A 20,549-nucleotide genomic window follows, 5' to 3' on the forward strand; every position below is an offset into this window, starting at 1 on the left:
CGGAACAAGTTTTAATTGTGCTGTGATATGACACTTGAAGTATGCTTGAAGTTGACATGAGTCTACAGAGTCTATGGCATAACCTAACCTAGGACTTATATCAAGTCAAGAGAAATTAAATTTTAAGAATTCTCCATCGTAACAAGAGGAAAATAAGTGTATTTTGTCACAGATCCTAATTAATATGAATCAAGCTGAAGTCGCTAATTTAGTTTCTAAGTTAAGAATAAAAATACCACCACAACCCCGCAAGCTTAAAAACCCACAGGGACCTGAAGGAAGATTAAATAAATTACGTAAAACTGTGACTGGTCTAATAAAACATGAGCGGATCGAGCTAAATTTCAATAGAGCAGATGAAGCCAGACAGTATACAGAAAGGGTAAGGAAAAAACTAATTCCATATTCCTTTGTTTTATTATTTACCTACTCTCCTCACTTTATAATGGTAACGTAAAATTGTAAACACTCGTCTGCTAACAATCTCGCTATCTTGTTAAATTATAAACCGACGGTAGGAAGATTAGAAACTAACCTAAGCTAGTATGTTAGATTGTAAACTAACAGGTACACAATCTTTTATTATTATAGCCTCTTTATTTCCATAACTCTTTTTTAGTTTCTGTTAAAATATGTTTTTATGCTGTTGTTTCTGTTGTTTTTCCTCCTTTCGTGAGGTATGGATCCCGTTTGGGTAAAGGCCTCCTCCCATTTCTTCCATAAATGTCTGTGTTTGGCATTGTACATCCAGTCTTTTCCTGCAACCTCTACTATGTCATCAGTCCACCGTTTGACTGGTTTGCCAACTTTCCTCTTGGCTGGTAATGGTCCTTTCCATCTTGTTGTTAGTGTTGTCCATCTGTCATCTGTATATCTTGAAATATGTCCTGCCCATTGCCATTTGAGCTTAAGGGCTTGTGTGAGCGCATCTTTGATGTTTGTTTTTATTCTTATAGTGTCGTTTTTAATTTTGTGCATTTTGTTTATTCCCAGTATGCTTCTTTCCATGGCTCGTTGTGTGGTGTTTATTTTTTGTTTGATCTTGTTGGTGTAAGTCCACGTTTGACATCCGTCCACAATCTTACGGTGTCACTAATAATCTGTAACTACTAACTAATTCTACTTTTCTATTTTCCAGCTTATTTCTGACGCTATCAGATATGGCGATTGCCATAAACCCACTATGGAGATTGCAGACTACTGGCTTTTAGAGAAAGAACTGGTGCATAAACTTTTCAAAGTTCTGGTACCAAGATATGAAAATTTTGATAAATCTTACACCAGGATGCACAAGGCACCACGGGCAATGAATGTAAGGAATCAGGAAAAAGCAGTTTTGGAGTTACGAGGAAATCCATACCCTAGTTTGGTGAATAAACAGGGCAACAACAGACAACTGATACAAAATATTCTGCTTGATGCAGCTAAATATGATTACCGCCAGTCAAAATACTTGGAAATGGCAGAGAAAATGGGCAAAAGTGAAGAGCAGGGTACAAATTCCAAAGTAGAGTCAGCGCAAGAAAGTGGTGATAAAAATTAGAGTATTTTGTTGTTTAGTAAATATTGTAGCATTTGGATATTATATAAGATGTATTCCTCTTTATTGTCAATTTCTTTTCATCCTTTGTAGAATATTATTTGGATACAGTGGGTAGTTGACATAAAATACCTACAAAACCAAAATGTTATAATCAATCAGCATGTTCATTAAATGAAAATATACATGAAGTTCTTTACTACATTCTGATGGTTATATTAATTATACCCACCAAGGAATAACCAATGCCCTTTATATCAACAACAGAGTGAAATTGAAAGTATAGTAATAAAGAGAAAGATTTCAAACGAGTTTGTGCTGATAAATAAAAATGATATTGTGATCAACCACAAAACATACTCCTCCAAAGAAAGACTCCTGCCAAACCAACTACCAAAAAATGTGCCGAGGGATACCTCTGTCCCTTTTTCTTTAGGGCGACTCACGAACCTGAGGAGGATCTACCGCGAACACCGAAGGTCAAAAATGGCGATTGGCGGGCATCTTCCTCTTTTACTCCAATTAAGGCGTACCTAGTTGGAGTAATAAACAAAGACGCCTGTAATTTGTGAACTTCGGTGTTCGCGGTAGGCCGTCTCCCAGGACTGTCTCATTTCAAACAGGCAGAGAGATTCATACTGTCTTTGTCTTACGCTAGTACTAGCACCCAAAAGAAAGCGGTGAGTACATAGAAGGTAGGATCTTATAGAAGTGGTATACGCGTGCCTCCGTGAAGGCAAAGCGTGAGGGACAAAACATAGGCAATGCGACACTATCAATGATTAGTCGAATTTATTTGTTGCCCACCATACTAATTTATAGTGGGGAATAAAAAAAAATGTGAGACTGTGACAAGGACAAACAATAATAGCGCTTTCGCTGCTACTCCTACTGAAAGATACATAAGACTATCCCGTTCGCTCATTTCCCCCACCCATCATGCCTTATCCAGTTAAAATACTAGATTCATGGGTGAGTATTATTTTCGGTTCTTTAAGGCCCCAGTACACAATGGGCCATCGCCGGCCACTCCAAGGGACGCATTTATGCGTTAGAGGGAGCAAGTGATGTTGCTATCTCATTCTACCGCATGGCTGCGTCCCTTAGAGTGGCCGACGATGGCCCATTGTGTACTGGGGCCTTTACATGAATCTAAAGTTGGTCAAGCAAATGTTGTCAGTAGAAAAAGGCGCGAATTTCAAATTGTCTATGGGACGATAACCTTTCGCGCCTACATTTTTCAAATTTGCCGCCCTTTTCTACTGACAAGATCTGCTTGACCAAGTATATAGGTTCTTTATAAAGGCCGTAACACACTATCGCATCGCACCAAGGTCATTGTGCGACGCACCGATAAGTAAGAGCGAGAAAGAGATATCGCTTTCTCGCTTTTACTTATGGGTGCGTCGCACAATGACCTTGGTGCGGTGCGATAGCGTGTTACCACTATAACTGACAAGTTGTGTTGCCACAGCTAAACAAAACATGTTGATGAAAATATGGCAATTGAGTTGCCTCGCCCGTAACACACTATCGCACCGCACCGCGACCTTGGTGCGTCGCACCTATAAGTGAGAGCGAGAGACAGATATCTCTTTCTCGCTATCACTTATGGGTGCGACGCATACAACGATAGTGTGTTACGCCCCTTAATTGTTTTTGTTTTCATCTGTCAAAAGGTCATCAACTCATCATTTCTTATCAGTGAACTCGGTTTGTTATCAGCCAGTTTGATTAGTGAAGTAAATGATAGCATTATACAGTGTCTTTCTGCATCAGTAACAATTCTGTATCTAACTTTCCTATGTACAGTAGGACATCTGGTGGTAAAATGCATGTTACCCATTCAAAATCTTCGCCGCCGTCCATAGTTGTTATTGGATCATGCAGTGTTGATTTTACAACGTAAGTTATACCTTTCACGCCCATTGTTTAGATACTTTATTTTATGTTACTTTGGTTACGTAACATGGCATAACCTTCCAGATATGCCCCAAGATTACCTATGCCCGGCGAAACTCTTCATGGATCTAAATTTTCAACTAGTTTCGGAGGCAAGGGTGCTAATCAATGTGTAGCAGCCGCAAAACTCGGAGGGAACACATACATGATTGGTAGGGTATGTTTCAACTACTTATTTCATGTCTGTTGATCTAAAATCATTCTTGTAACTATGTTTTTTTTTTTTATATTTATAGACAGGTGATGACCAGTGGGGACTGAAGTATAAGGAGCATTTAAAAGCAGAAGGAGTAAATGTGTCTCATTTCTTTACTACTCCAAATGTGACAACTGGGATTGCACAAATATCTGTTGCTGAAAGTGGTGAAAACCAAATAGTTATTGTTGCCGGTGCTAATAACCTTTTGAGTAAATCTGATGTGCAATTATCTGCGGAACTAATAACACATGCAGATGTTTTAATTGGCCAACTAGAGACTCCATTGGAAACTACTTTGGAAGCATTTAAGTTAAATAAAGGAGTAAGACATTTAGATTTGTTATTAAATAAAATTAATATCTACTGATTACTACAGCTGATTTGTAATGTGAATTTTTAGGTGAAACTTCTGAATGCAGCTCCTGCAAGATCTGACATTCAGCAAATTCTACAATACTGTACTATACTTTGTGTAAACGAGTCTGAGGCTGCTTTAATTACCAATATTGAAGTTACTACATTGTAAGTTATTTTAGATATGCATAAAGTAGTATGTAGACTTACAGTATTGTTGTAAAACTGGATTGTTTACAGGAATACAAAACAGGTGCTGGCAAAATTACTGGACTCAGGATGTGAGACAGTAGTTATTACATTAGGTGAGAAAGGAGCTGTGTATGCTACCAAGGCTGATCCCCAACCAATTCATGTCTTCTGCAGATCAGTTAAACCAGTGGACACCACAGTAAGAAGTGTTTCATTACTAGCTTACTTAGTTTAACATCCATCTAGATCTCGGATCTAGATGTATATTTGGACAGAATTGTACCCTTGATTTCATTAAAAAAATTAATACTTAGTGCTTAAAATTTTATGTAATCATTTTTTTTGCAGGGTGCTGGAGATGCATTTGTTGGAGCTTTAGCAATTTTCCTAGTGAAACATAAGGATCTGCCCCTCCATCAGATCATTGGAGCAGCGTGTGAAGTGGCTACCTTTTCAGTCACAAAGGAAGGAACTCAGACGAGCTACCCATCCAATATTGATGCTTTCACCAACAAATATGATTTTATAAAGTTGTGATATTTACTTATAGAATAAGAATGAAATAAAACTATTTGTTACAAACTTTAACCATCCAGGTTCTTTATATTTAATATGAACATACCTTCCAAGGCTATAACAGAAATTTAATCCATTATCTCTGAGACATGTCCTTTCAGTTATATTAAAATTCTAAGACATTAATCTATGACAATCTTAAAGGTATCTTAGATATCTACTATAATTATTTTTAACATTACAAAAGCTAAGGAATCACTGAAAACCATATTCATATTGCTATGTGCAAATTTAAACATGATTCATAATTATTGATTTAATATTTAAACCATTCTCAGTGTCTAACAATAATAATGTGTATGAATAAGCATAACAATTGCATTCCTAAGTCAATTTTCAGTAAGAGATCTAAAACTATACACATAGTCAGCACGGGCAATAAAATTACAGAAGAATAATTTACCTTTATAAAGGTAAATAAAATATGTTACATAGCTAGTGTGAGTGCTTGATATACTGTATTGATATATTATAATGCAAATTGCAAAGATACAACTAAAACACAAAAAATTAAATTATATGCATCCAAATTTGTCTTAGTAATTTATAGGCAAAATTGGAAAATAATTTATCCTCTTAATTCATTCAAAAAGAGACAAAAAGAAATAAAGTTGCAGCAAATAATTATTTAATGAAGTACATAGAGACTCTCCAAGTGGCTTTCATTCACAATTTGTAACAAAACTTGTAGGTCCTCTAAACTGGAAATAAACTTGGGCGCTCCTATGAACTCAACCGCTTTACCGTTAAGTTCAATGCTATATTTTAAGTTTTTAGGACATGTTACACACCGGTAACACTTGCCATCACGAGTCTGCTTGAATATTACATGGGTTACAACTTCAGTCTTAGGTACAACAGAATCACTGGCAGATTTGGCCTTATCATCGGCCGCAACCTCTGTGTCCATTGTAGTGACTTTACTATCATCACTTTCTTTATTTTCCGATGTTTCTTCAGTATCTTTTGTTGCATTATCAAATATCAGTTGTTCTTCAATACCTTTTTGTAAAGTCTCATCAATGATAGATGGGTTACTTAATTGGGAGATGACCTCCTTCTCACTAGATTCCCCTTGCTTATGGTCAGTTGGTTGGTTCTTGACTGTGTCAGCAATGGCATCTACCGCTACTTCTCCAATCAAATTGGCCATATCTGTGTTGTCCACATCCATAGGCAGTGTTTCCGGTTGACTTGTCTCTGTGCTGGTTTTACCGAGCAACATTGCTTCTACATCGCTAGACTCTAAATTAGGCTTAAATGTGTTACTTTGGTCATTTGGCTTAGAACTATTAGGTGTACTATCATTCAAGATATCCATAATAGAGGGAAAGTCATCCACCTTATTTTCAGTATCTGGTTTGTCAACTAAACTTGATGCTTTCTCGTTATACATAAGGTCCTCTAACTCGGCTGCAATTCGGTCGTACACTTTATCTTCTTTAGGTTCCTCGCTTTTTGGAAAGTAATCTATTTCCCATTCATCATTTGGTAGTATACTTTTATTAATATCAGGCAGTAGTTCTGATAAATTAGTTTTACTTTTAACGTCATTGTTGTTATTTACATTGGGGTTAATGAAAATAATGCCGTAACTTTTTAGGTTAGAGTTGACTTTCTGTTGATTGTAATTGGAATTCTTATCTTTTACAATGGGCCCTTTTTTTAACCTGTTGTTTTCTTTCAATATATTGCTAGCCTGACGAGGCGATGTAACAGGTGATGTTTGCTTTGTATTCCTTGGCTTTTTAGAGTTGGCTGACTCGTTGATAGGATGCTGGTTATATGCCTTCCTATTAATATGCACCATCCCATTTTCACTCTTTCTCAATTTTGCAGAAGAGTTTACAGTAGGTACACTGTCTTTTTTCGTTTTTGGTGTTGTACTACTTTCATATTGAATTTTAACCTTCGTGAATTTGCCCAAAATCTTGGCAAAGTCCATCCGAGTTACCACTACAGAACAATCACGACATTTTCCTTCTTTATAAAGACGTTCCACAGTTTTTGACATTTTAATCATTCTTCCTTTCCGCATATCACGAACTCTCTGCGATATCATTTTCCACACAGATCTTGAAGATAAACAACATAAATATTAGATGTGTTTGGTAGTAGGCAGAGGCATTGGATCCAGACAGATTTCCCGCGCACACGATATATCGACGATAAGGCAACTGAGCCACGCACTCTATATGATCACACAATACTTGTGTTTTAGTTATTCATTAAGAATAGAATTTAATGCACGAAATGTATGGCATACATAAAATTACGATATATTTCGTAAGATAGTCAACAGCGTAACAACAGATCCTACGCAAAAATGGCGTCTAAGTAGTGACGTGACGTCCATCGAGTTCGAATTATCGATACATAGAAAATGTTGTAACGTTGTAAGTCTTATAATTTCTATTCTAGAACAGCAATTCATAAAAATATTTCTATTATATTTCTTGGGTGCTTGTATACTTTATCGTGGTTATTCACTGCAACGACACGTACACGATATCATCTACAATATTCCTTTATCATCGACATCGTAAAATGAAAGCGACTGACTGCATTTAAAAGCCATTCCAGGCAGTACAATTTTTCGCCCAAACTCATTAAATTAAATTGTCAATTAAATCAGTGTTGTGGATGCAAAAATGAAAACGAACGACATTGGCTCACCGATTCCTATGAAATTGTGTATGTGAGAGAGATGCGAATTGAGACTGACAGTAATTTTTCTTCTGATCAAATTGTCAATTTGATCATTCCGTCTGGACGGCTCTTAATCTCAAACATTTATGTCCCTTCCTTTGAGGCCTCTATTCCTACTGGCCTCTACTCACCTTGCAACAAAACACATGTGATTTTTGATACATTGCGGCTTTTTTTAACATTTTAAATCAGGCGACAAAACGGTTTAGCAAACGGTTAAGCTTATTTAGGCGGCAAGCGGCTTTGGAATTTAAGTATGGCAATCGATCATTGGCGACCATTCCGGCTTAAATTCGCGTGGACGACGAAATAATTATTTATGCTACGAGCTATCAAGGAAAAGAAAAATCAAACGAAAGCGTAGATGGTGGACAATCACACATTTTAGGAATAAATCTATTTTTTTTAACCAATTTTTTATTTATATAGTTTCGGCGGCCGTCTACACCAAGTCTACACTGAATCCGGCCAAATGGATGGAATAGGTCCGCGTCAATGCGGATGTACCTCGAACGCCAAGGAGCGGAGGCAAACATTGAATATCCTTCGTTCGTGTTCGTTGGTTCGGTTTTACTTGGTATTACCGCCACGCTTCGGATGGCCGGCGAACGCCAACGAACGATTTTTGGCGATCGCTAAACCGTTCGTGAGTCGTGACCAAAGTACATGCATTTGTCTACAAACATCAACCAAGGTTGGACAGGATCATACAGGACATACATTGCAATAGCAAACCTAATTGTGACGTATTCTGCTCTTCTAAAGAGTTTTTTATACAGTGTATTTTATATTCATAATTTTATATTTGATTTTAGAACCTTTTGTCACTGTAGAATAATTGGAATTTTACTTTGCTATAGTAGTCTACAAAACATCCTCGTCTTACCAAGACCTATTCGTGTAATTTTCTCTGTAATAAAATTGTGCTTTGTTTAAAAGGTGTTTCCGTGATAGCGTAACCATTACACTAATATATTTCTCATATATTTAGGCCCCTTGCTTAATCGTGACAGTAAATCATATTGTTGCCGTGGACAACCACGATAAAAAGTAAAAGCACCAAGCGGCCGTCTAATTCACCTTATTACGGTTGCGATACCGCCTTTTTTGTGTGTATATTTTCATACGAAATTAAACCTTATTATTCATAAGTTTCATAACTTACGTACCTTCATGAAAACTTTATTACGGAACGTAATGTTTTGTATTATGATAATATATTATAATATTTTTTTACAGTACATCTGGTACTTTATTACGTTATGACACTCTGTGCTATAATAAGCACATTACGTAACTACGTCGAAAATTTAAAGGGCCATATATATGTAGGTATACTGTAAAACGTTGTATGATACACGTACGAATATATATTTTCCGCACTTGTATCGTAAATAACTATTATGTACATAATGTCATGCATTGTATGTCGTATGTATTGTTAGTATTACTTTTATGTAGCAAGTGGCCAAGTTTACAAAAACCAAAAAATGCGTAGAGTCATCTTTATAGAGTCCGTCTAATGCCGGGGCCACACTAACGGGAAAGGCCGTTGATGATCGCGATAATCCCAGTGTGGCCATGTGAAAAGTGTCAATTACATATCACGATAATCAACGGCGTTTCCCGTTAGTGTGGCCCCGGCATAAGCTAACTTTACATTTAAACCGACTTGAATAGAACAAAGTGAGGGAATCTAATATCTTTATATGTCGGGGATCTCGGAAACGGCTCTGACGATTTCGATGAAATTTGCTATATAGGAGCTTTTGGGGTCGGAAAATCGATCTTGCTAGGTCTTATCCCTGGGAAAACGCGCATTTTTGAGTATTTGTATGTTTTCCGAGCAAAGCTCTGTCTCCCAGATATTGTTGTTATAAACGACATATTCATGAAAATTTGACATTACCTAATGATGACATTGCCACACTTTGTCATTGCAAATGGCATGCAGAGTTAAGCGCTTCATACCCTTACTTAATTCAGTAACTGATGACAAGGACGCAGCTATACGATCTCACTTCTATGTATCGCTGCGACCCTTTCTTCAATTACTGAATTAAATAAGGTGTGTGAAGCGTTTTAGCTTGACCCGATTCTCATTTTAAATAGTTATTTTACGAATTCATGTTTTGATTTCATCATTTTTTGTGCTTACTTTTGCTTTAATGCCATCTATATACACTGTTTTTGTGGCCGTGTGGTAGCCGGCTTTAGAATAGCGCCAACCCTCACATAGGATAAGGCTGTCGTACGAGGCGACTAAGTCCACAAACGAAGCAAGAAGCTATTTCGTTATAGGGGAGATGGTCCTCTTAGCATTGGTTTGCAATCCATCTAGGAGAAGGATACTCTAAAATAAAATCCGGAATGGAGTTTCCGGAAGGAGCGAGTTGGGTCCAACTTGAAATAAGCGGCAGATTCCTACAGCCGACCTGTCTCCAAACGTATTGGCTCGCCTTTCCTGTGGGATAAGACAGTGAAGACGAGAGGGTAATGCAGCTGCTAGGCATCCCTGCGTTTCCTTAATTCCGTCCCAGGCGGTGTAATGTCTTACACTTACACCATAAATCGTCTGCAATAGATGCAAATACCAATGATGATGATGATAAGCATATACCTACTTACCGTTTACCGTTATGTTTAGGAAATACCTTAAGGTCATTTTTTTTAATTTATTTTATCTTTAAACATACATAGGACCATCTGAAGGATACGTGTCAATACTTATCACATTTTATCGACCGTATTTTTCGAATAAGTCCCAACACTAGTGTACCACATGCCTCAGCGAAATACCGATATGATCAAAATGGCCGCCGAGTGACTGACGTTACAGTAAATTGTATTGTATTGTCATACGCGATCAGCTATCACACTGAAAAATGTACGATTTTAGAAGTTTTATGACTTGTCATCACTAATTTGTTAACGTTTATAATAAATATACTTACTATAAAGCAGTAGTTGTTCAACATGGCTTGGCAAATGCCGGGTCAATGGAACACAGGCGTTCCACAAATGAACCAAATGACGCCTGATTTAAACATGGGATCCTACACACCTGAGCAATGGGCTGTTATGCAGCAACAGAATTGGCAGCAATGGACCCAGTGGCAACAACAGTATTCGCAATGGCAAAACCAGTATGGCGAAAAGGTATAAGATTGATAATCCTATTAAGTGCTTCTGTGCCAGTTCTTATTTATATTTCCTGTATTTGATTTGATTTGGACGTATTACTTTACATCTAGGCTTAGTAGGTACATGTCGTTTTAGAGCTAATTTTTAATTGTAGTGTTGGGTAAGACAAATTTACCTTCTTAACCAATATTACATTATAACTAAAAATTTAAAAGCTTAAAATTTCTCAAATCTTTGCTAACAGGCACAGCAGACATTTAATATTAAGGAATATCATAACATTCATAACAGATTTTATGATTCATAATGTCATTGTTAAAGTATCACATTGCAAAGAGTACCTCAGGTCTTGTTAGGTCTTGATAGGTAATTCTTTTTCTGTCACTCATTTTGGGTGACAGAAAAAGGTTTCAATAACTGGCCAGCCTTCAATAACTAGCTGCCTTATACTAAAATGAATTCTGTTTGTAGGTGAATAGAATACATTTTTAGTTTAGGGTGGCCAATTACTAACAGTGGCCAGTTACTGGTGAATTACCCTAGTCAATTGATAAAATGTCAATTATTATGAAATGAAAACTTTGGCACACATTCGGTGTTCACATTCTTACCAAGTTGCACATTGTTGTTGCTTTTACATCCTTTGCCACACTTTTCACAGTATGATTTAGATAATACCATTATTAATGTATTTTCAGTATGCACAGCAAATGCAGTCCATGCAGCCAATGGGGGGGATGGTGCCACCTCTCCCAACTTCAAATACCGCCCCTCCTCCAGCACCACCTCCACCAGAGAAGCCTCCACCACCTCCACCACATGAGAACAACCAGCCGCTATTTGGACAACCCAACCCCGTACCAGCCCCTGGATCACAGCCAATTCAACATGCAGGGAGTTCTAATATTAGCATTCCTACAGGTAACACCCAAAAAAATTGGCAGCATGGAAACGAAAACCGGCAAGAAGCTTCCTTACCCGCCAATGTGGAGGCCTTAAAGAAACTAGCAGAGGAAGAAAGGCTCTTCGATATTCAGTTTGAAAAGTGGGAAGAAGAAATCCAAAAATGGAAAAGGGAAAATGTGAACCATCCGGACAAACAGGCTTATCATGAGTATGAGCAAAAATTTGAAACTTGCAGGGCACAATTGTTAGAGCGTCGGCAGGTGATGAAACAGAAGAGGGCACGACTGCTGGGCCAGACTGCTCCTGCTGCAGGCAGTGCTCCAACAGGTAATCCATCCCCAGCTCCCCCTCCTCAACAAACTATGAATGCCAGTCGTAACCCAAATATGCAGTCCCAAAGCAGCAATAGTACGTCAAATCTCGCCCAGCCAAGCAACCATTATAAACACCAGGAACAACATAATTACAGACCAAATAATAATCAAATGTCAAATCAAAACTTTAAAAACAATCCTCCCCAAAATTACCAAGGTAATTCTCAATATGCACAATATAACAATATGCAACAAGGCTATAACAGGAACAATAATCAAGGTGTGGACCCACAAGACAGATTTGAGTCCTATGACGCTCAGGATACATATGAGACTCAGGATATGGATGAGGGTAATTACTCCCCAGCCCCTGTTACGAATACAAACTTTTTACCTGGAGCTGGATCCGCTAAAGGCATTCCAGGGTTGGATTTAGTACCCGAAGACAAAGACGGTCAACCACAACAACCTGAGGTTATTGATATAACTGGTGACAAACCAAAGCCCACCCAGCCGCCAGACCTTACTAACATTTCTAAAGGCATAAACAACATACTTGGAGATGAGAAAATCATGAACATCCTTTCAATGGTTCGGGATCAAGTTGCACCTCCTATTCTGAATAAGCAAGGACCTAGTGCGCAAAGTGCAGCATACAATAATATGAATAACTCCAATGTTCCATCAAATGCACCATTTAACTCCAATGCTCCACCAAATGCACCGTTTAACTCCAGTGCTCCACCAAATGCACCATTTAACTCCAGTGCTCCACCAAGTGCACCATTTAATAATAATATGAGTAACACTAATGCTCCTCAAAATGCCCCATATAATAACAATATGAGTGCTCCTCCAAATAATCAGTGGGACAGAAATCAAGCTACACCTAATCAACAATTTAGTAATGCTCCCCCGAATATGTACTACAATCGTCAAGGTCCTGGCTATGGTGATCAATCTCAGCAAGATCAGCCGTATCCACCTCAAAGAAGGAATGACAGAGAAAATATGTCAATGGATCCATACAATGATAGGAATATGCAAGGTCAAAACATGCAACAAAGACTACCTATGAGACCTAACATGCCTAACATGCAAAACAATCCCCAACCACTTATGCAAGGGGGTCAAGGCTATCAAAATGATGATTTCAATAGAAGACCTCCACCGCCTCCGCGGGGAGCTCCTGACAATATGAGACCTAATATGAGTAATATGCCGCCACCGCTTATGAGACCTAATATGAGTAATATGCCGCCACCAAGGCCCCTCATGGCAGGTGTGCCTGGTTATGATGAACAGAATGATTATTCAAGGCGGCATGATAACGAAGGAATGCTTGGCAATATGAATAACCAGGCAATGAATAACCAAACCGCGCCGCCTCCGCCACCTCCTCAGCCGGCTCGCCCGAAGTGGACTGAAGAACCATTATTTACTCCATCTGTCATTGTTGAATATGAACACAAACCTCTAAGATTGAAAGGTAATTAAATACTGTGACATTTTTCTATTCTTCAGTTTAGTTTTGTTTGATTGTCTTGGTAGAAGAAAGATTAGGAAAGATAATGATAGAATGAAAGATGTTATTGCTGTTGCTTTTGGGATTTAAGCCATGTTGATTAATACTTATCTGAAAAGGGACTTTCAAGTATTCATGAATATCAGTTCCCACTTACGCCCGCCATCTTTGAGATATTTATATGGGACTGCAGTAATAAAATAATCTATTCCCAGTGCGTAAATTTTATATCATTACTATTATAGTCTTATGATAGGACCACTCAACCAACCGCAGCAGCGCCTGATCTCATTCTACAGTCCACGTTTGAGTGTGAAAGACGAGTGAAATTCTTAAATATCGTAATTTGCCTCCATTATGAAATAAGTTTTAAATAACTATTACGAAAGGCATTATTACATTTAAGGGTCGGTTATACCAAGTGCAGTGTAATTACTATATGCTAGAATATGCTAGGAAAAATAATGTACTTCTGAATGAGGGATAAAAAAGTAGCCAATGAAAATATTAGTATGCATGTCGGTATTGTACAGTACTACAGCTTTTGCAATTGCCTGTTATTTTTAAACTGGTGGGAACAAAGTTCTATGGACACTCTGCTAAAGTTACGTAGGATATTTATATGCCTTTCACACATACAATTTGTTCTCCACATATTGAATCTATGGGGTCGTCCAGAAATCGATCGTTTAGAGGGGGGGTGGGGGGTAAGAAAAATATCACGAATGATCATGATGGGGGAGGGGGGGTCAGAGCAGATATCACGTGTATTCTTTTTTCAAAGCGGGAAGCCAAAAACAACAATAATACTCAAAAATTTCATCAGATCTAATAATCTGCTCTATTTTATATGCGTATTTACATTTACCCAATAAAAAACATTTATCGCAAACGCATCATAATTATCACGTGATCTTGTGGCGGAATAAGCAAACAAATAAAAATGCACTACAGACACAGAATCAAATGTTGTTCTAGTTAAACTTCTCAAAGTTAGTAGGTAGTAAAGTTTTGAATGCAACATTTACCTTAAAAATAGCCCATGAAAACATATTTTATTTGTATTCCTAATTATATTTTTCATTTTTAGGTCGTGAATTTATTGAGCCTGTTCATATGTTTGACTACAATCACAAATCAAAGGACGATCACATTAAGAAAAGAGATTTTGAAAAAGAGGCAGATGAATTATTCCAAAGGAAACCCAGAAGAATCGAGTCGGAAGATGTGTATAGAGAAAACCGTTTCGGTCCAGGTGATTACACGGAAAGTCGGTTTGCCGCTGAAGATAACTCTAGGGATTATTCACCAAGGGATTTCGAACGACGATATCCTAGAGAAGAAATACGACATGACCATAGGGAATTAAGAGATGACTACAGGGACGTCAGAGGTCCTCCTAGGGATGAATATGACGATAGAAATGATAGGCGAAGGCCCGATGAAAGGTACGATGAAAGAAGACGCGATGATCGCGACAGGTTACCTAGACGCGAAGATTTTAGCAGAGATAGAGGGCGGGAACGTGATCGAGATAGAGAAGATTTATACAGAGATAGACAAAGAGATATACGTAGAGATGACAACCGCCATGACAGTAGAAATCGCAGTAGGAGTCGTGACCTTGACTCCCGTAAAAGAGGCCGCAGCAAAGAAAGTAACATAAGCGAGACCTCGTCAAAGAAATCGAAAGAAGTGGAGAAGAAAAATGGAACTCCCAAGCATGTTGTAATGATTGACGATATTTTAGAACCCCCAGGTCGTGAAATGAGGCCAGAAAAAATAGTTATTATTTTACGAGGTAAGATAAAAATATTTTAGATTTTCCAGAAATATGTGTTTGTAAAAGTTCATCGTCTATCTTTGGAAATAACAAGAATAAGCCAGGTTATTTATTTAATTTTTTAGGTCCCCCTGGCAGTGGCAAATCGTATTTAGCAAAATTAATAAGAGACCGCGAGGCGGAACACGGCGGGACAGCTCGAATAATGTCCATTGACGACTATTTCATGCAGGAAGGGGAAATAGAAGAAAAAGATCCTACTACTGGCAAAATTGTAAGTTACAATGTAGTAATAAATATCAAGTTCCAGGTGTTATTTAATTATTATTTGACTAACATTTATCTCCGAAATAATTTCATAATATAATATTTTTTGTTTAGGGATGGCAACAGAAAGGTTAGGATGTCTGTCGAAGCCGGCAAAATATTTTCAGAATATTTCATTTAGAAGGTTAAGATAAAAAAAAATAGTTCCTATGGCCTACTCTGCCTGTTCTGGCTTAGCCTTCGAGCAACACCGGCTTCCGACACATCGGAAGGGAGGGGCCCAAGCGATATCTCACCGTACAAATCTATCTGCCATTTTTCGCGGGGGGAAAGGTGCACACAGTCGCACTTCTCACACACTAACATACAAAATCCAATCTGTAATGACGACACAAATACATAGAAAATGACACACGTCAAAGACAAATCTTGCAAACCTCGATCTCTTTTTGTGTACGGACGAGTGACAATTGTCACAACACGCATACTAACACATTTTCGTTGAAGTATGTTATTGTATTCTGAGAGATGAGAAGTCGGATTTGTCGCTCGACCGATCCGCAATTTGTACTGAGCGAGCAAAATCGATAAATCCAACAATTACATGAGACTTAAATATAATAATTGTGTTTGAGTGTAATTAAACGTATGATATGTAAAAAAAATATTACATGTGAAATGTAACACTTTCTTTTTGTAAATTTGATGTCCCCGACCTCTTTTTATAACAAAAAACCGAGCAAACAGGCATTTTTGTGCAGCAGTGTTCACGCGCGCGTCTGGACTCGGTCTAGTGAAAAATCCAAGTGCAACTAGTTTTATTACCCGCGCTAGATTAGATTGACGCGCTAATCTTGTACCTCGGCAGAGGGGAAATAGTGCGAATGCCGCCTCCCTTTCGTGTTGCTCGAAGGGCTTAGCCAATGTCAAATCAAAACCAAACCTCTTAATTTGATGGTATCCAATAATTAAATGGTTGTAAATATTTTCAGGTCAAGAAACCATCTTTAAAATATGAATACGAAGCAAAATCAGAAGAAACTTATGTGAACTCTCTGAAAAGAGCATTTAAAAGGTCATTGACTGACGGCTACTTCAACTTTTTGATATATGACGCAGTGAATGACACACTGAGAAGTTATGCTGATATTTGGAACTACGCTAGACAACAAGGCTTCCAGGTCAGTAAAATTTATAGTTATTAGAAGCCTTCTCTTTAGAAGCATGTATCTAATTTATATTTGTAATTTTAGGTGTACATTTGTACAATGGAGCTGGATTCCCAGATATGTTTCAAGAGGAACATCCACGGTCGAACGTTGGGTGATATTCAAGTGATAACCACTCGGTTCTTCCCGACCCCGGACCATCACATTCAGCTGGACGCGACGACGCTGTTACAAAGCGGAGCCATTACTGAGGTGCACATGGAGGACGTGGATGACGATATCATAATGGAGGACGCGCAGGAACCTGAGGTGAGGGCTCGGCTGAGCTCCGTCGGTATGCCGACTTGTGGCTATAACATTTTTTGCAAGGAATATTGAAATTGTTTGGAAATTCACAGTACGAATGAGGGCTATCGCGCGTTAGTGCGCTGGTATGAGCGCCAGTTTAATACTAGATTTAAGGTCTAACGGGAAAAGCTTCAAATCCCGTACGTTGACAGAACTTATTCAGCAGTGGCGCGATTTGGTGAGAAATAAAACGATAGCCCTCATTAAAATCATATACATGTTTCTTGATTTTTGACACGCAATTCTCGAATGCCCCTCGTGATGACGATAAATTTGACTGACAGTAGAATAATAACATAATTTCGAACCATGTAAAGCAAAGCAAGCTTACAGTCAGGCGCAAAAAAAAACTCATGTATAAGTTCAAAGTTCTGTACGGAGTTGCATCGACTTCTGCACATACAATTGCAGTCGATTGCAGATATTTCGACATATGATTCTTATAATGTACTTCAATACAAGGATGGAGATTATTTGGCATCGTATCGTTCTAATTCGACTGAATTTGATCATTGGTTTTCATATCATTTAGTTGTGTGGAATAGGCTAGGGCTAATAAATTTTATTCCAGCTTTTATTAAGACTCTTGTAAAGGTATCCACTGGCCCGTCACAGGTTGAAAGCTCTTTTACTTCGAAGTGGGAGAAAATGGATGACGCGGCGAAACTAGGTAGGTTATTAGTCCGCCTATTATTATTTTTCTTAAGTTTATAGTTTAAGGTATTTATTCTACAGGATGATTGGTGTTCTAGCTGTTTATTGTGAGTTTATTTGTGTAATGGTTAAACTATATTCGGTAACAATAAGTAATAAAAAAAAAACGAGTGTATTTTGGAGTTATGTGATGGCAGCACTGAGACTTGAGGTTCTGGATATAAGGTCTATAAAATAAAATAAATAAATAAAGTTTTATTTTCAGGCATCACGTACAGTAAATAGTACACCCATATCAAACTAAATATAAAAACTTAAAACTAAAATAAACTAAAAGCAAAGTAAAACAAGTTAAATAGTTAAGTCTATGACAGCTTCATCTTTATCGCATGTTTATCGAGTGATAAAAATGAAGATTCTTCGATCTTAGTTACTGCACTAAACATAATAGATACACGACTGTCGTCTTGCCCTGGACCTTTAACCAGTCAAACCGCTCATGTTCTAAGCAAACTCTTTTACTTTTCGTCAACCAAAGTGACGACAAATGTTATCTTGTTATCTCTTTCATTCTTGCTACGACTGTGCAAGTCTGCTGTACGAGAAATTTTCCGTTTCCCGTTTGTCACGTCTGATGGCGAAATTGTTTTAAGTTATGTATATTGACGCGCTACGTCAAACACGTTAAATCAAAACACTTATGTAGTGATGTTTTTTTTGTCATCATGATTATACAAGTGCGTTCTAATGACGTTTGAATTGAAAAGTTTTCGCTATTAATTTAAGCTGTAAACCCTCTTAAAAGACTTGCCAAGTATCAACATGTATTTCGCTCGTGCTGAATATTCAGGTACGTTGTTACAGCTCGACTCGACGGCACCAGCAAGCCGCTCCGGCCCTCGCACGTCTCAATGGAGGACTACCTACAGCTAGACGACTGGAAACCAACCACAGCTAAGCCAGGGAAGAAAACGGTAAGTTTACCCTGTCAGCCAATGAGATTTCAGTACAACGATTTTATTATAGTACCTAACAATTTGATAGTTATATTATCGCCGCATTTGTTATTTGTGTTCGTGGTATTACAATCGCGCAGAATAAAACTACGAATTATGCCCATTAAAACATGTTTTTAGACATTGGAAAGTCTTTTGAACGCTACATTTATTAAATTACAATCCGCGATTCTCCCGTTTATTTGCTGTTGCACAGCAAAAGAAATATATTTTACCGTGGTTTTGCGTTCGATATCGATTATTTTATGAATTGGACAGCAGTCACTAACGTCTAGTTTTTATTTCGTTTTGTCAGAGTTGACAATTACCAAAAGTTTACAAACGAACAGGTGAGTTTTTTTGTTATTTAGTTCAAGAAATCGTCGCGATTTTTTATCATATTGTAATTAAAACAGGTACGCTGGGCGGACATAGAAGAGAGCAGACAGCAAGAGAAGATGCGTGCCATCGGATTTGTGGTAGGACAGACGGACTGGAATCGCATGACAGATCCTACTATGGGTTCTAGTGCGCTCACTCAAACTAAGTACATTGAGAGAGTTAGAAGGAATTAAGTCATAGTTTAGTGTTACCATTGAGTCTTGAATAAGGTGTAAAACCAGTTCAGAGTACTTGTTTGAAGTTTTCAGTATATACCTAGGCAGTAATTTGGGTAAACAAATAAAAATGTTATTTTATAACGAAAGTCGCAGATCTGTGCGTAGCAATAATTGATAAGTACATAAGATAATTGCCAATCACTTTTTTCTTTATATTTTCTTCTTTGTACTTTGCTATGCTTAAGTTTGGGTCCAGCGCAGCGCAATTATTTAAAATAAATATTTTTCTTCTTGGATATGTTATGTCTGATAATAAGCTGTGTTAGTTTTATTTCTTGGCATACAGGTTAACGTTATTTATGTGATACTTAATTTTTTTTGCTATAATTTGAATCTAAACCTGTTTCTGATGTCAAATACTAGTAGGTGTTAGAAAAATATAGTAACTCTAGTAGGACTTTGCCTACACCTGGCCACGCTCGCATATCTATGGGTCGGTCGCAAGAAACGAGTAAATTAAGTATAGTAAATATCTATTTACTGTCACTAAGATAGATAAATAGAACTAATATAGAATCTTCACCAGAAGGAGGATCATCATAAGGACATACATAGTTTTCCCAAGCTATAAGAGCTTACAGGAATTAACTTAATTTATAAATTTCTCAAAATATTTTAGCTGTTGTCACAACAAGCCGACCACAGATGACCTTTTTCAGCTATCTTCAACAATGATGTAATGAATGATATAATTTTATTACGTGACGTTTTTCATCAAGTCTGTGGTTCATAATCTATACTGCAGCGCACGAAAAACAGGAATGCGGATCGTGTCGGCTCATTGATTTAAAACCACAGAAAACTTTAAAACTTAGGAGTCTATGTGTAGCAATTGTGGACTGCAGTAGGGTTTCACCGGAGAGTGACCCTTTGCGCTCATTTGATATTGTTTAGATATAATAAATAATATTTGTGAATTAGGTAGATAGTAGATACTATTTTTGTCGCATGCCCAGTTGCAAAAATGTTCATTATCATATTTGCTGTACTCGGACTCGCCAAAGTATATAAGTAGGTACATGAATATTTCGCAACTGGACAGTAAGGCACCAAGCTCCTACTAGTAACATACATTTACCATGTGTACGACAACTATATTATTGTCAGTACTAATGCAAAAGGCAGAACTTAAATTATAAAAAAATGCAATTGAGCTTAGGAGCTTAGGGTCTTTTAATTTAATTACAATTCAATTGAATAAGGTGTATATTTTTTAAACATGAAGGTAATAAAAGCGCTATAACGATTACAGATTTATTATTTCTTTACATTATTCATTTTGGGTTAACTTT

The 20,549-nt window shown here is 37.5% G+C and overlaps 4 protein-coding genes and 1 long non-coding RNA gene across 6 annotated transcripts in view; 3 read left to right on the top strand and 2 right to left on the bottom strand.

Moving 5' to 3' along the window:
• The window catches only part of LOC134796819 (uncharacterized), a 250,822-nt gene that overhangs the window by 218,465 nt on the left and 11,808 nt on the right, over nucleotides 1-20,549 (bottom strand). The gene's annotated exons all lie outside the window — the stretch shown is intronic.
• Nucleotides 83-1,603, top strand: LOC134796890 (large ribosomal subunit protein bL17m). The gene is made up of 2 exons (XM_063769093.1): nucleotides 83-382; nucleotides 1,139-1,603. Exons 1-2 carry the CDS (start codon nucleotides 185-187, stop codon nucleotides 1,541-1,543), a joined length of 603 nt encoding a protein of 200 aa, XP_063625163.1. The 5' UTR covers nucleotides 83-184; the 3' UTR covers nucleotides 1,544-1,603.
• LOC134796949 (ribokinase-like) lies at nucleotides 3,372-4,835 on the top strand. The gene is made up of 6 exons (XM_063769143.1): nucleotides 3,372-3,445; nucleotides 3,527-3,659; nucleotides 3,739-4,023; nucleotides 4,102-4,223; nucleotides 4,296-4,446; nucleotides 4,596-4,835. Exons 1-6 carry the CDS (start codon nucleotides 3,372-3,374, stop codon nucleotides 4,782-4,784), a joined length of 954 nt encoding a protein of 317 aa, XP_063625213.1. The 3' UTR covers nucleotides 4,785-4,835.
• On the bottom strand, nucleotides 5,435-7,163 carry LOC134797180 (uncharacterized). Its single transcript, XM_063769436.1, has one exon. It carries the CDS (start codon nucleotides 6,883-6,885, stop codon nucleotides 5,452-5,454), a length of 1,434 nt encoding a protein of 477 aa, XP_063625506.1. The 5' UTR covers nucleotides 6,886-7,163; the 3' UTR covers nucleotides 5,435-5,451.
• On the top strand, nucleotides 10,346-20,503 carry LOC134796686 (YLP motif-containing protein 1). Of its 2 annotated transcripts, XM_063768853.1 has the most exons (9): nucleotides 10,346-10,691; nucleotides 11,375-13,385; nucleotides 14,512-15,222; nucleotides 15,330-15,478; nucleotides 16,464-16,652; nucleotides 16,725-16,949; nucleotides 17,604-17,658; nucleotides 18,507-18,616; nucleotides 19,054-20,503. In XM_063768853.1, the coding sequence occupies exons 1-9, from the start codon at nucleotides 10,509-10,511 to the stop codon at nucleotides 19,210-19,212; spliced, it is 3,792 nt and encodes a 1,263-aa protein (XP_063624923.1). In that variant the 5' UTR covers nucleotides 10,346-10,508; the 3' UTR covers nucleotides 19,213-20,503. The 2 variants fall into 2 exon arrangements, with proteins under 2 accessions (XP_063624923.1, XP_063624924.1); XM_063768854.1 differs by lacking the exon at nucleotides 17,604-17,658 and having other exon boundaries at nucleotides 10,347-10,691; nucleotides 19,054-19,193.

Source organism: Cydia splendana, chromosome 14 (genome assembly GCF_910591565.1).
Source record: "Cydia splendana chromosome 14, ilCydSple1.2, whole genome shotgun sequence".
In the NCBI taxonomy this organism is placed as follows: Eukaryota; Metazoa; Arthropoda; class Insecta; order Lepidoptera; family Tortricidae; genus Cydia; species Cydia splendana.

What these genes read in the sequence shown, in the direction of transcription:
- LOC134796949 (XM_063769143.1), top strand. Translation starts at nt 3,372, where the DNA reads ATGCATGTTACCCATTCAAAATCTTCGCCGCCGTCCATAGTTGTTATT. An exon ending in TGCAGTGTTGATTTTACAAC is followed by an intron (nt 3,446 to 3,526) that starts GTAAGTTATACC and finishes ATAACCTTCCAG; the next exon opens with ATATGCCCCAAGATTACCTA. An exon ending in TTAAACCAGTGGACACCACA is followed by an intron (nt 4,447 to 4,595) that starts GTAAGAAGTGTT and finishes TTTTTTTTGCAG; the next exon opens with GGTGCTGGAGATGCATTTGT.
- LOC134796890 (XM_063769093.1), top strand. Translation starts at nt 185, where the DNA reads ATGAATCAAGCTGAAGTCGCTAATTTAGTTTCTAAGTTAAGAATAAAA. An exon ending in CCAGACAGTATACAGAAAGG is followed by an intron (nt 383 to 1,138) that starts GTAAGGAAAAAA and finishes TCTATTTTCCAG; the next exon opens with CTTATTTCTGACGCTATCAG.
- LOC134796686 (XM_063768853.1), top strand. Translation starts at nt 10,509, where the DNA reads ATGGCTTGGCAAATGCCGGGTCAATGGAACACAGGCGTTCCACAAATG. An exon ending in CAAACCTCTAAGATTGAAAG is followed by an intron (nt 13,386 to 14,511) that starts GTAATTAAATAC and finishes TTTCATTTTTAG; the next exon opens with GTCGTGAATTTATTGAGCCT. An exon ending in CTAGACAACAAGGCTTCCAG is followed by an intron (nt 16,653 to 16,724) that starts GTCAGTAAAATT and finishes TTGTAATTTTAG; the next exon opens with GTGTACATTTGTACAATGGA.
- LOC134797180 (XM_063769436.1), bottom strand. Translation starts at nt 6,885, where the DNA reads ATGATATCGCAGAGAGTTCGTGATATGCGGAAAGGAAGAATGATTAAA.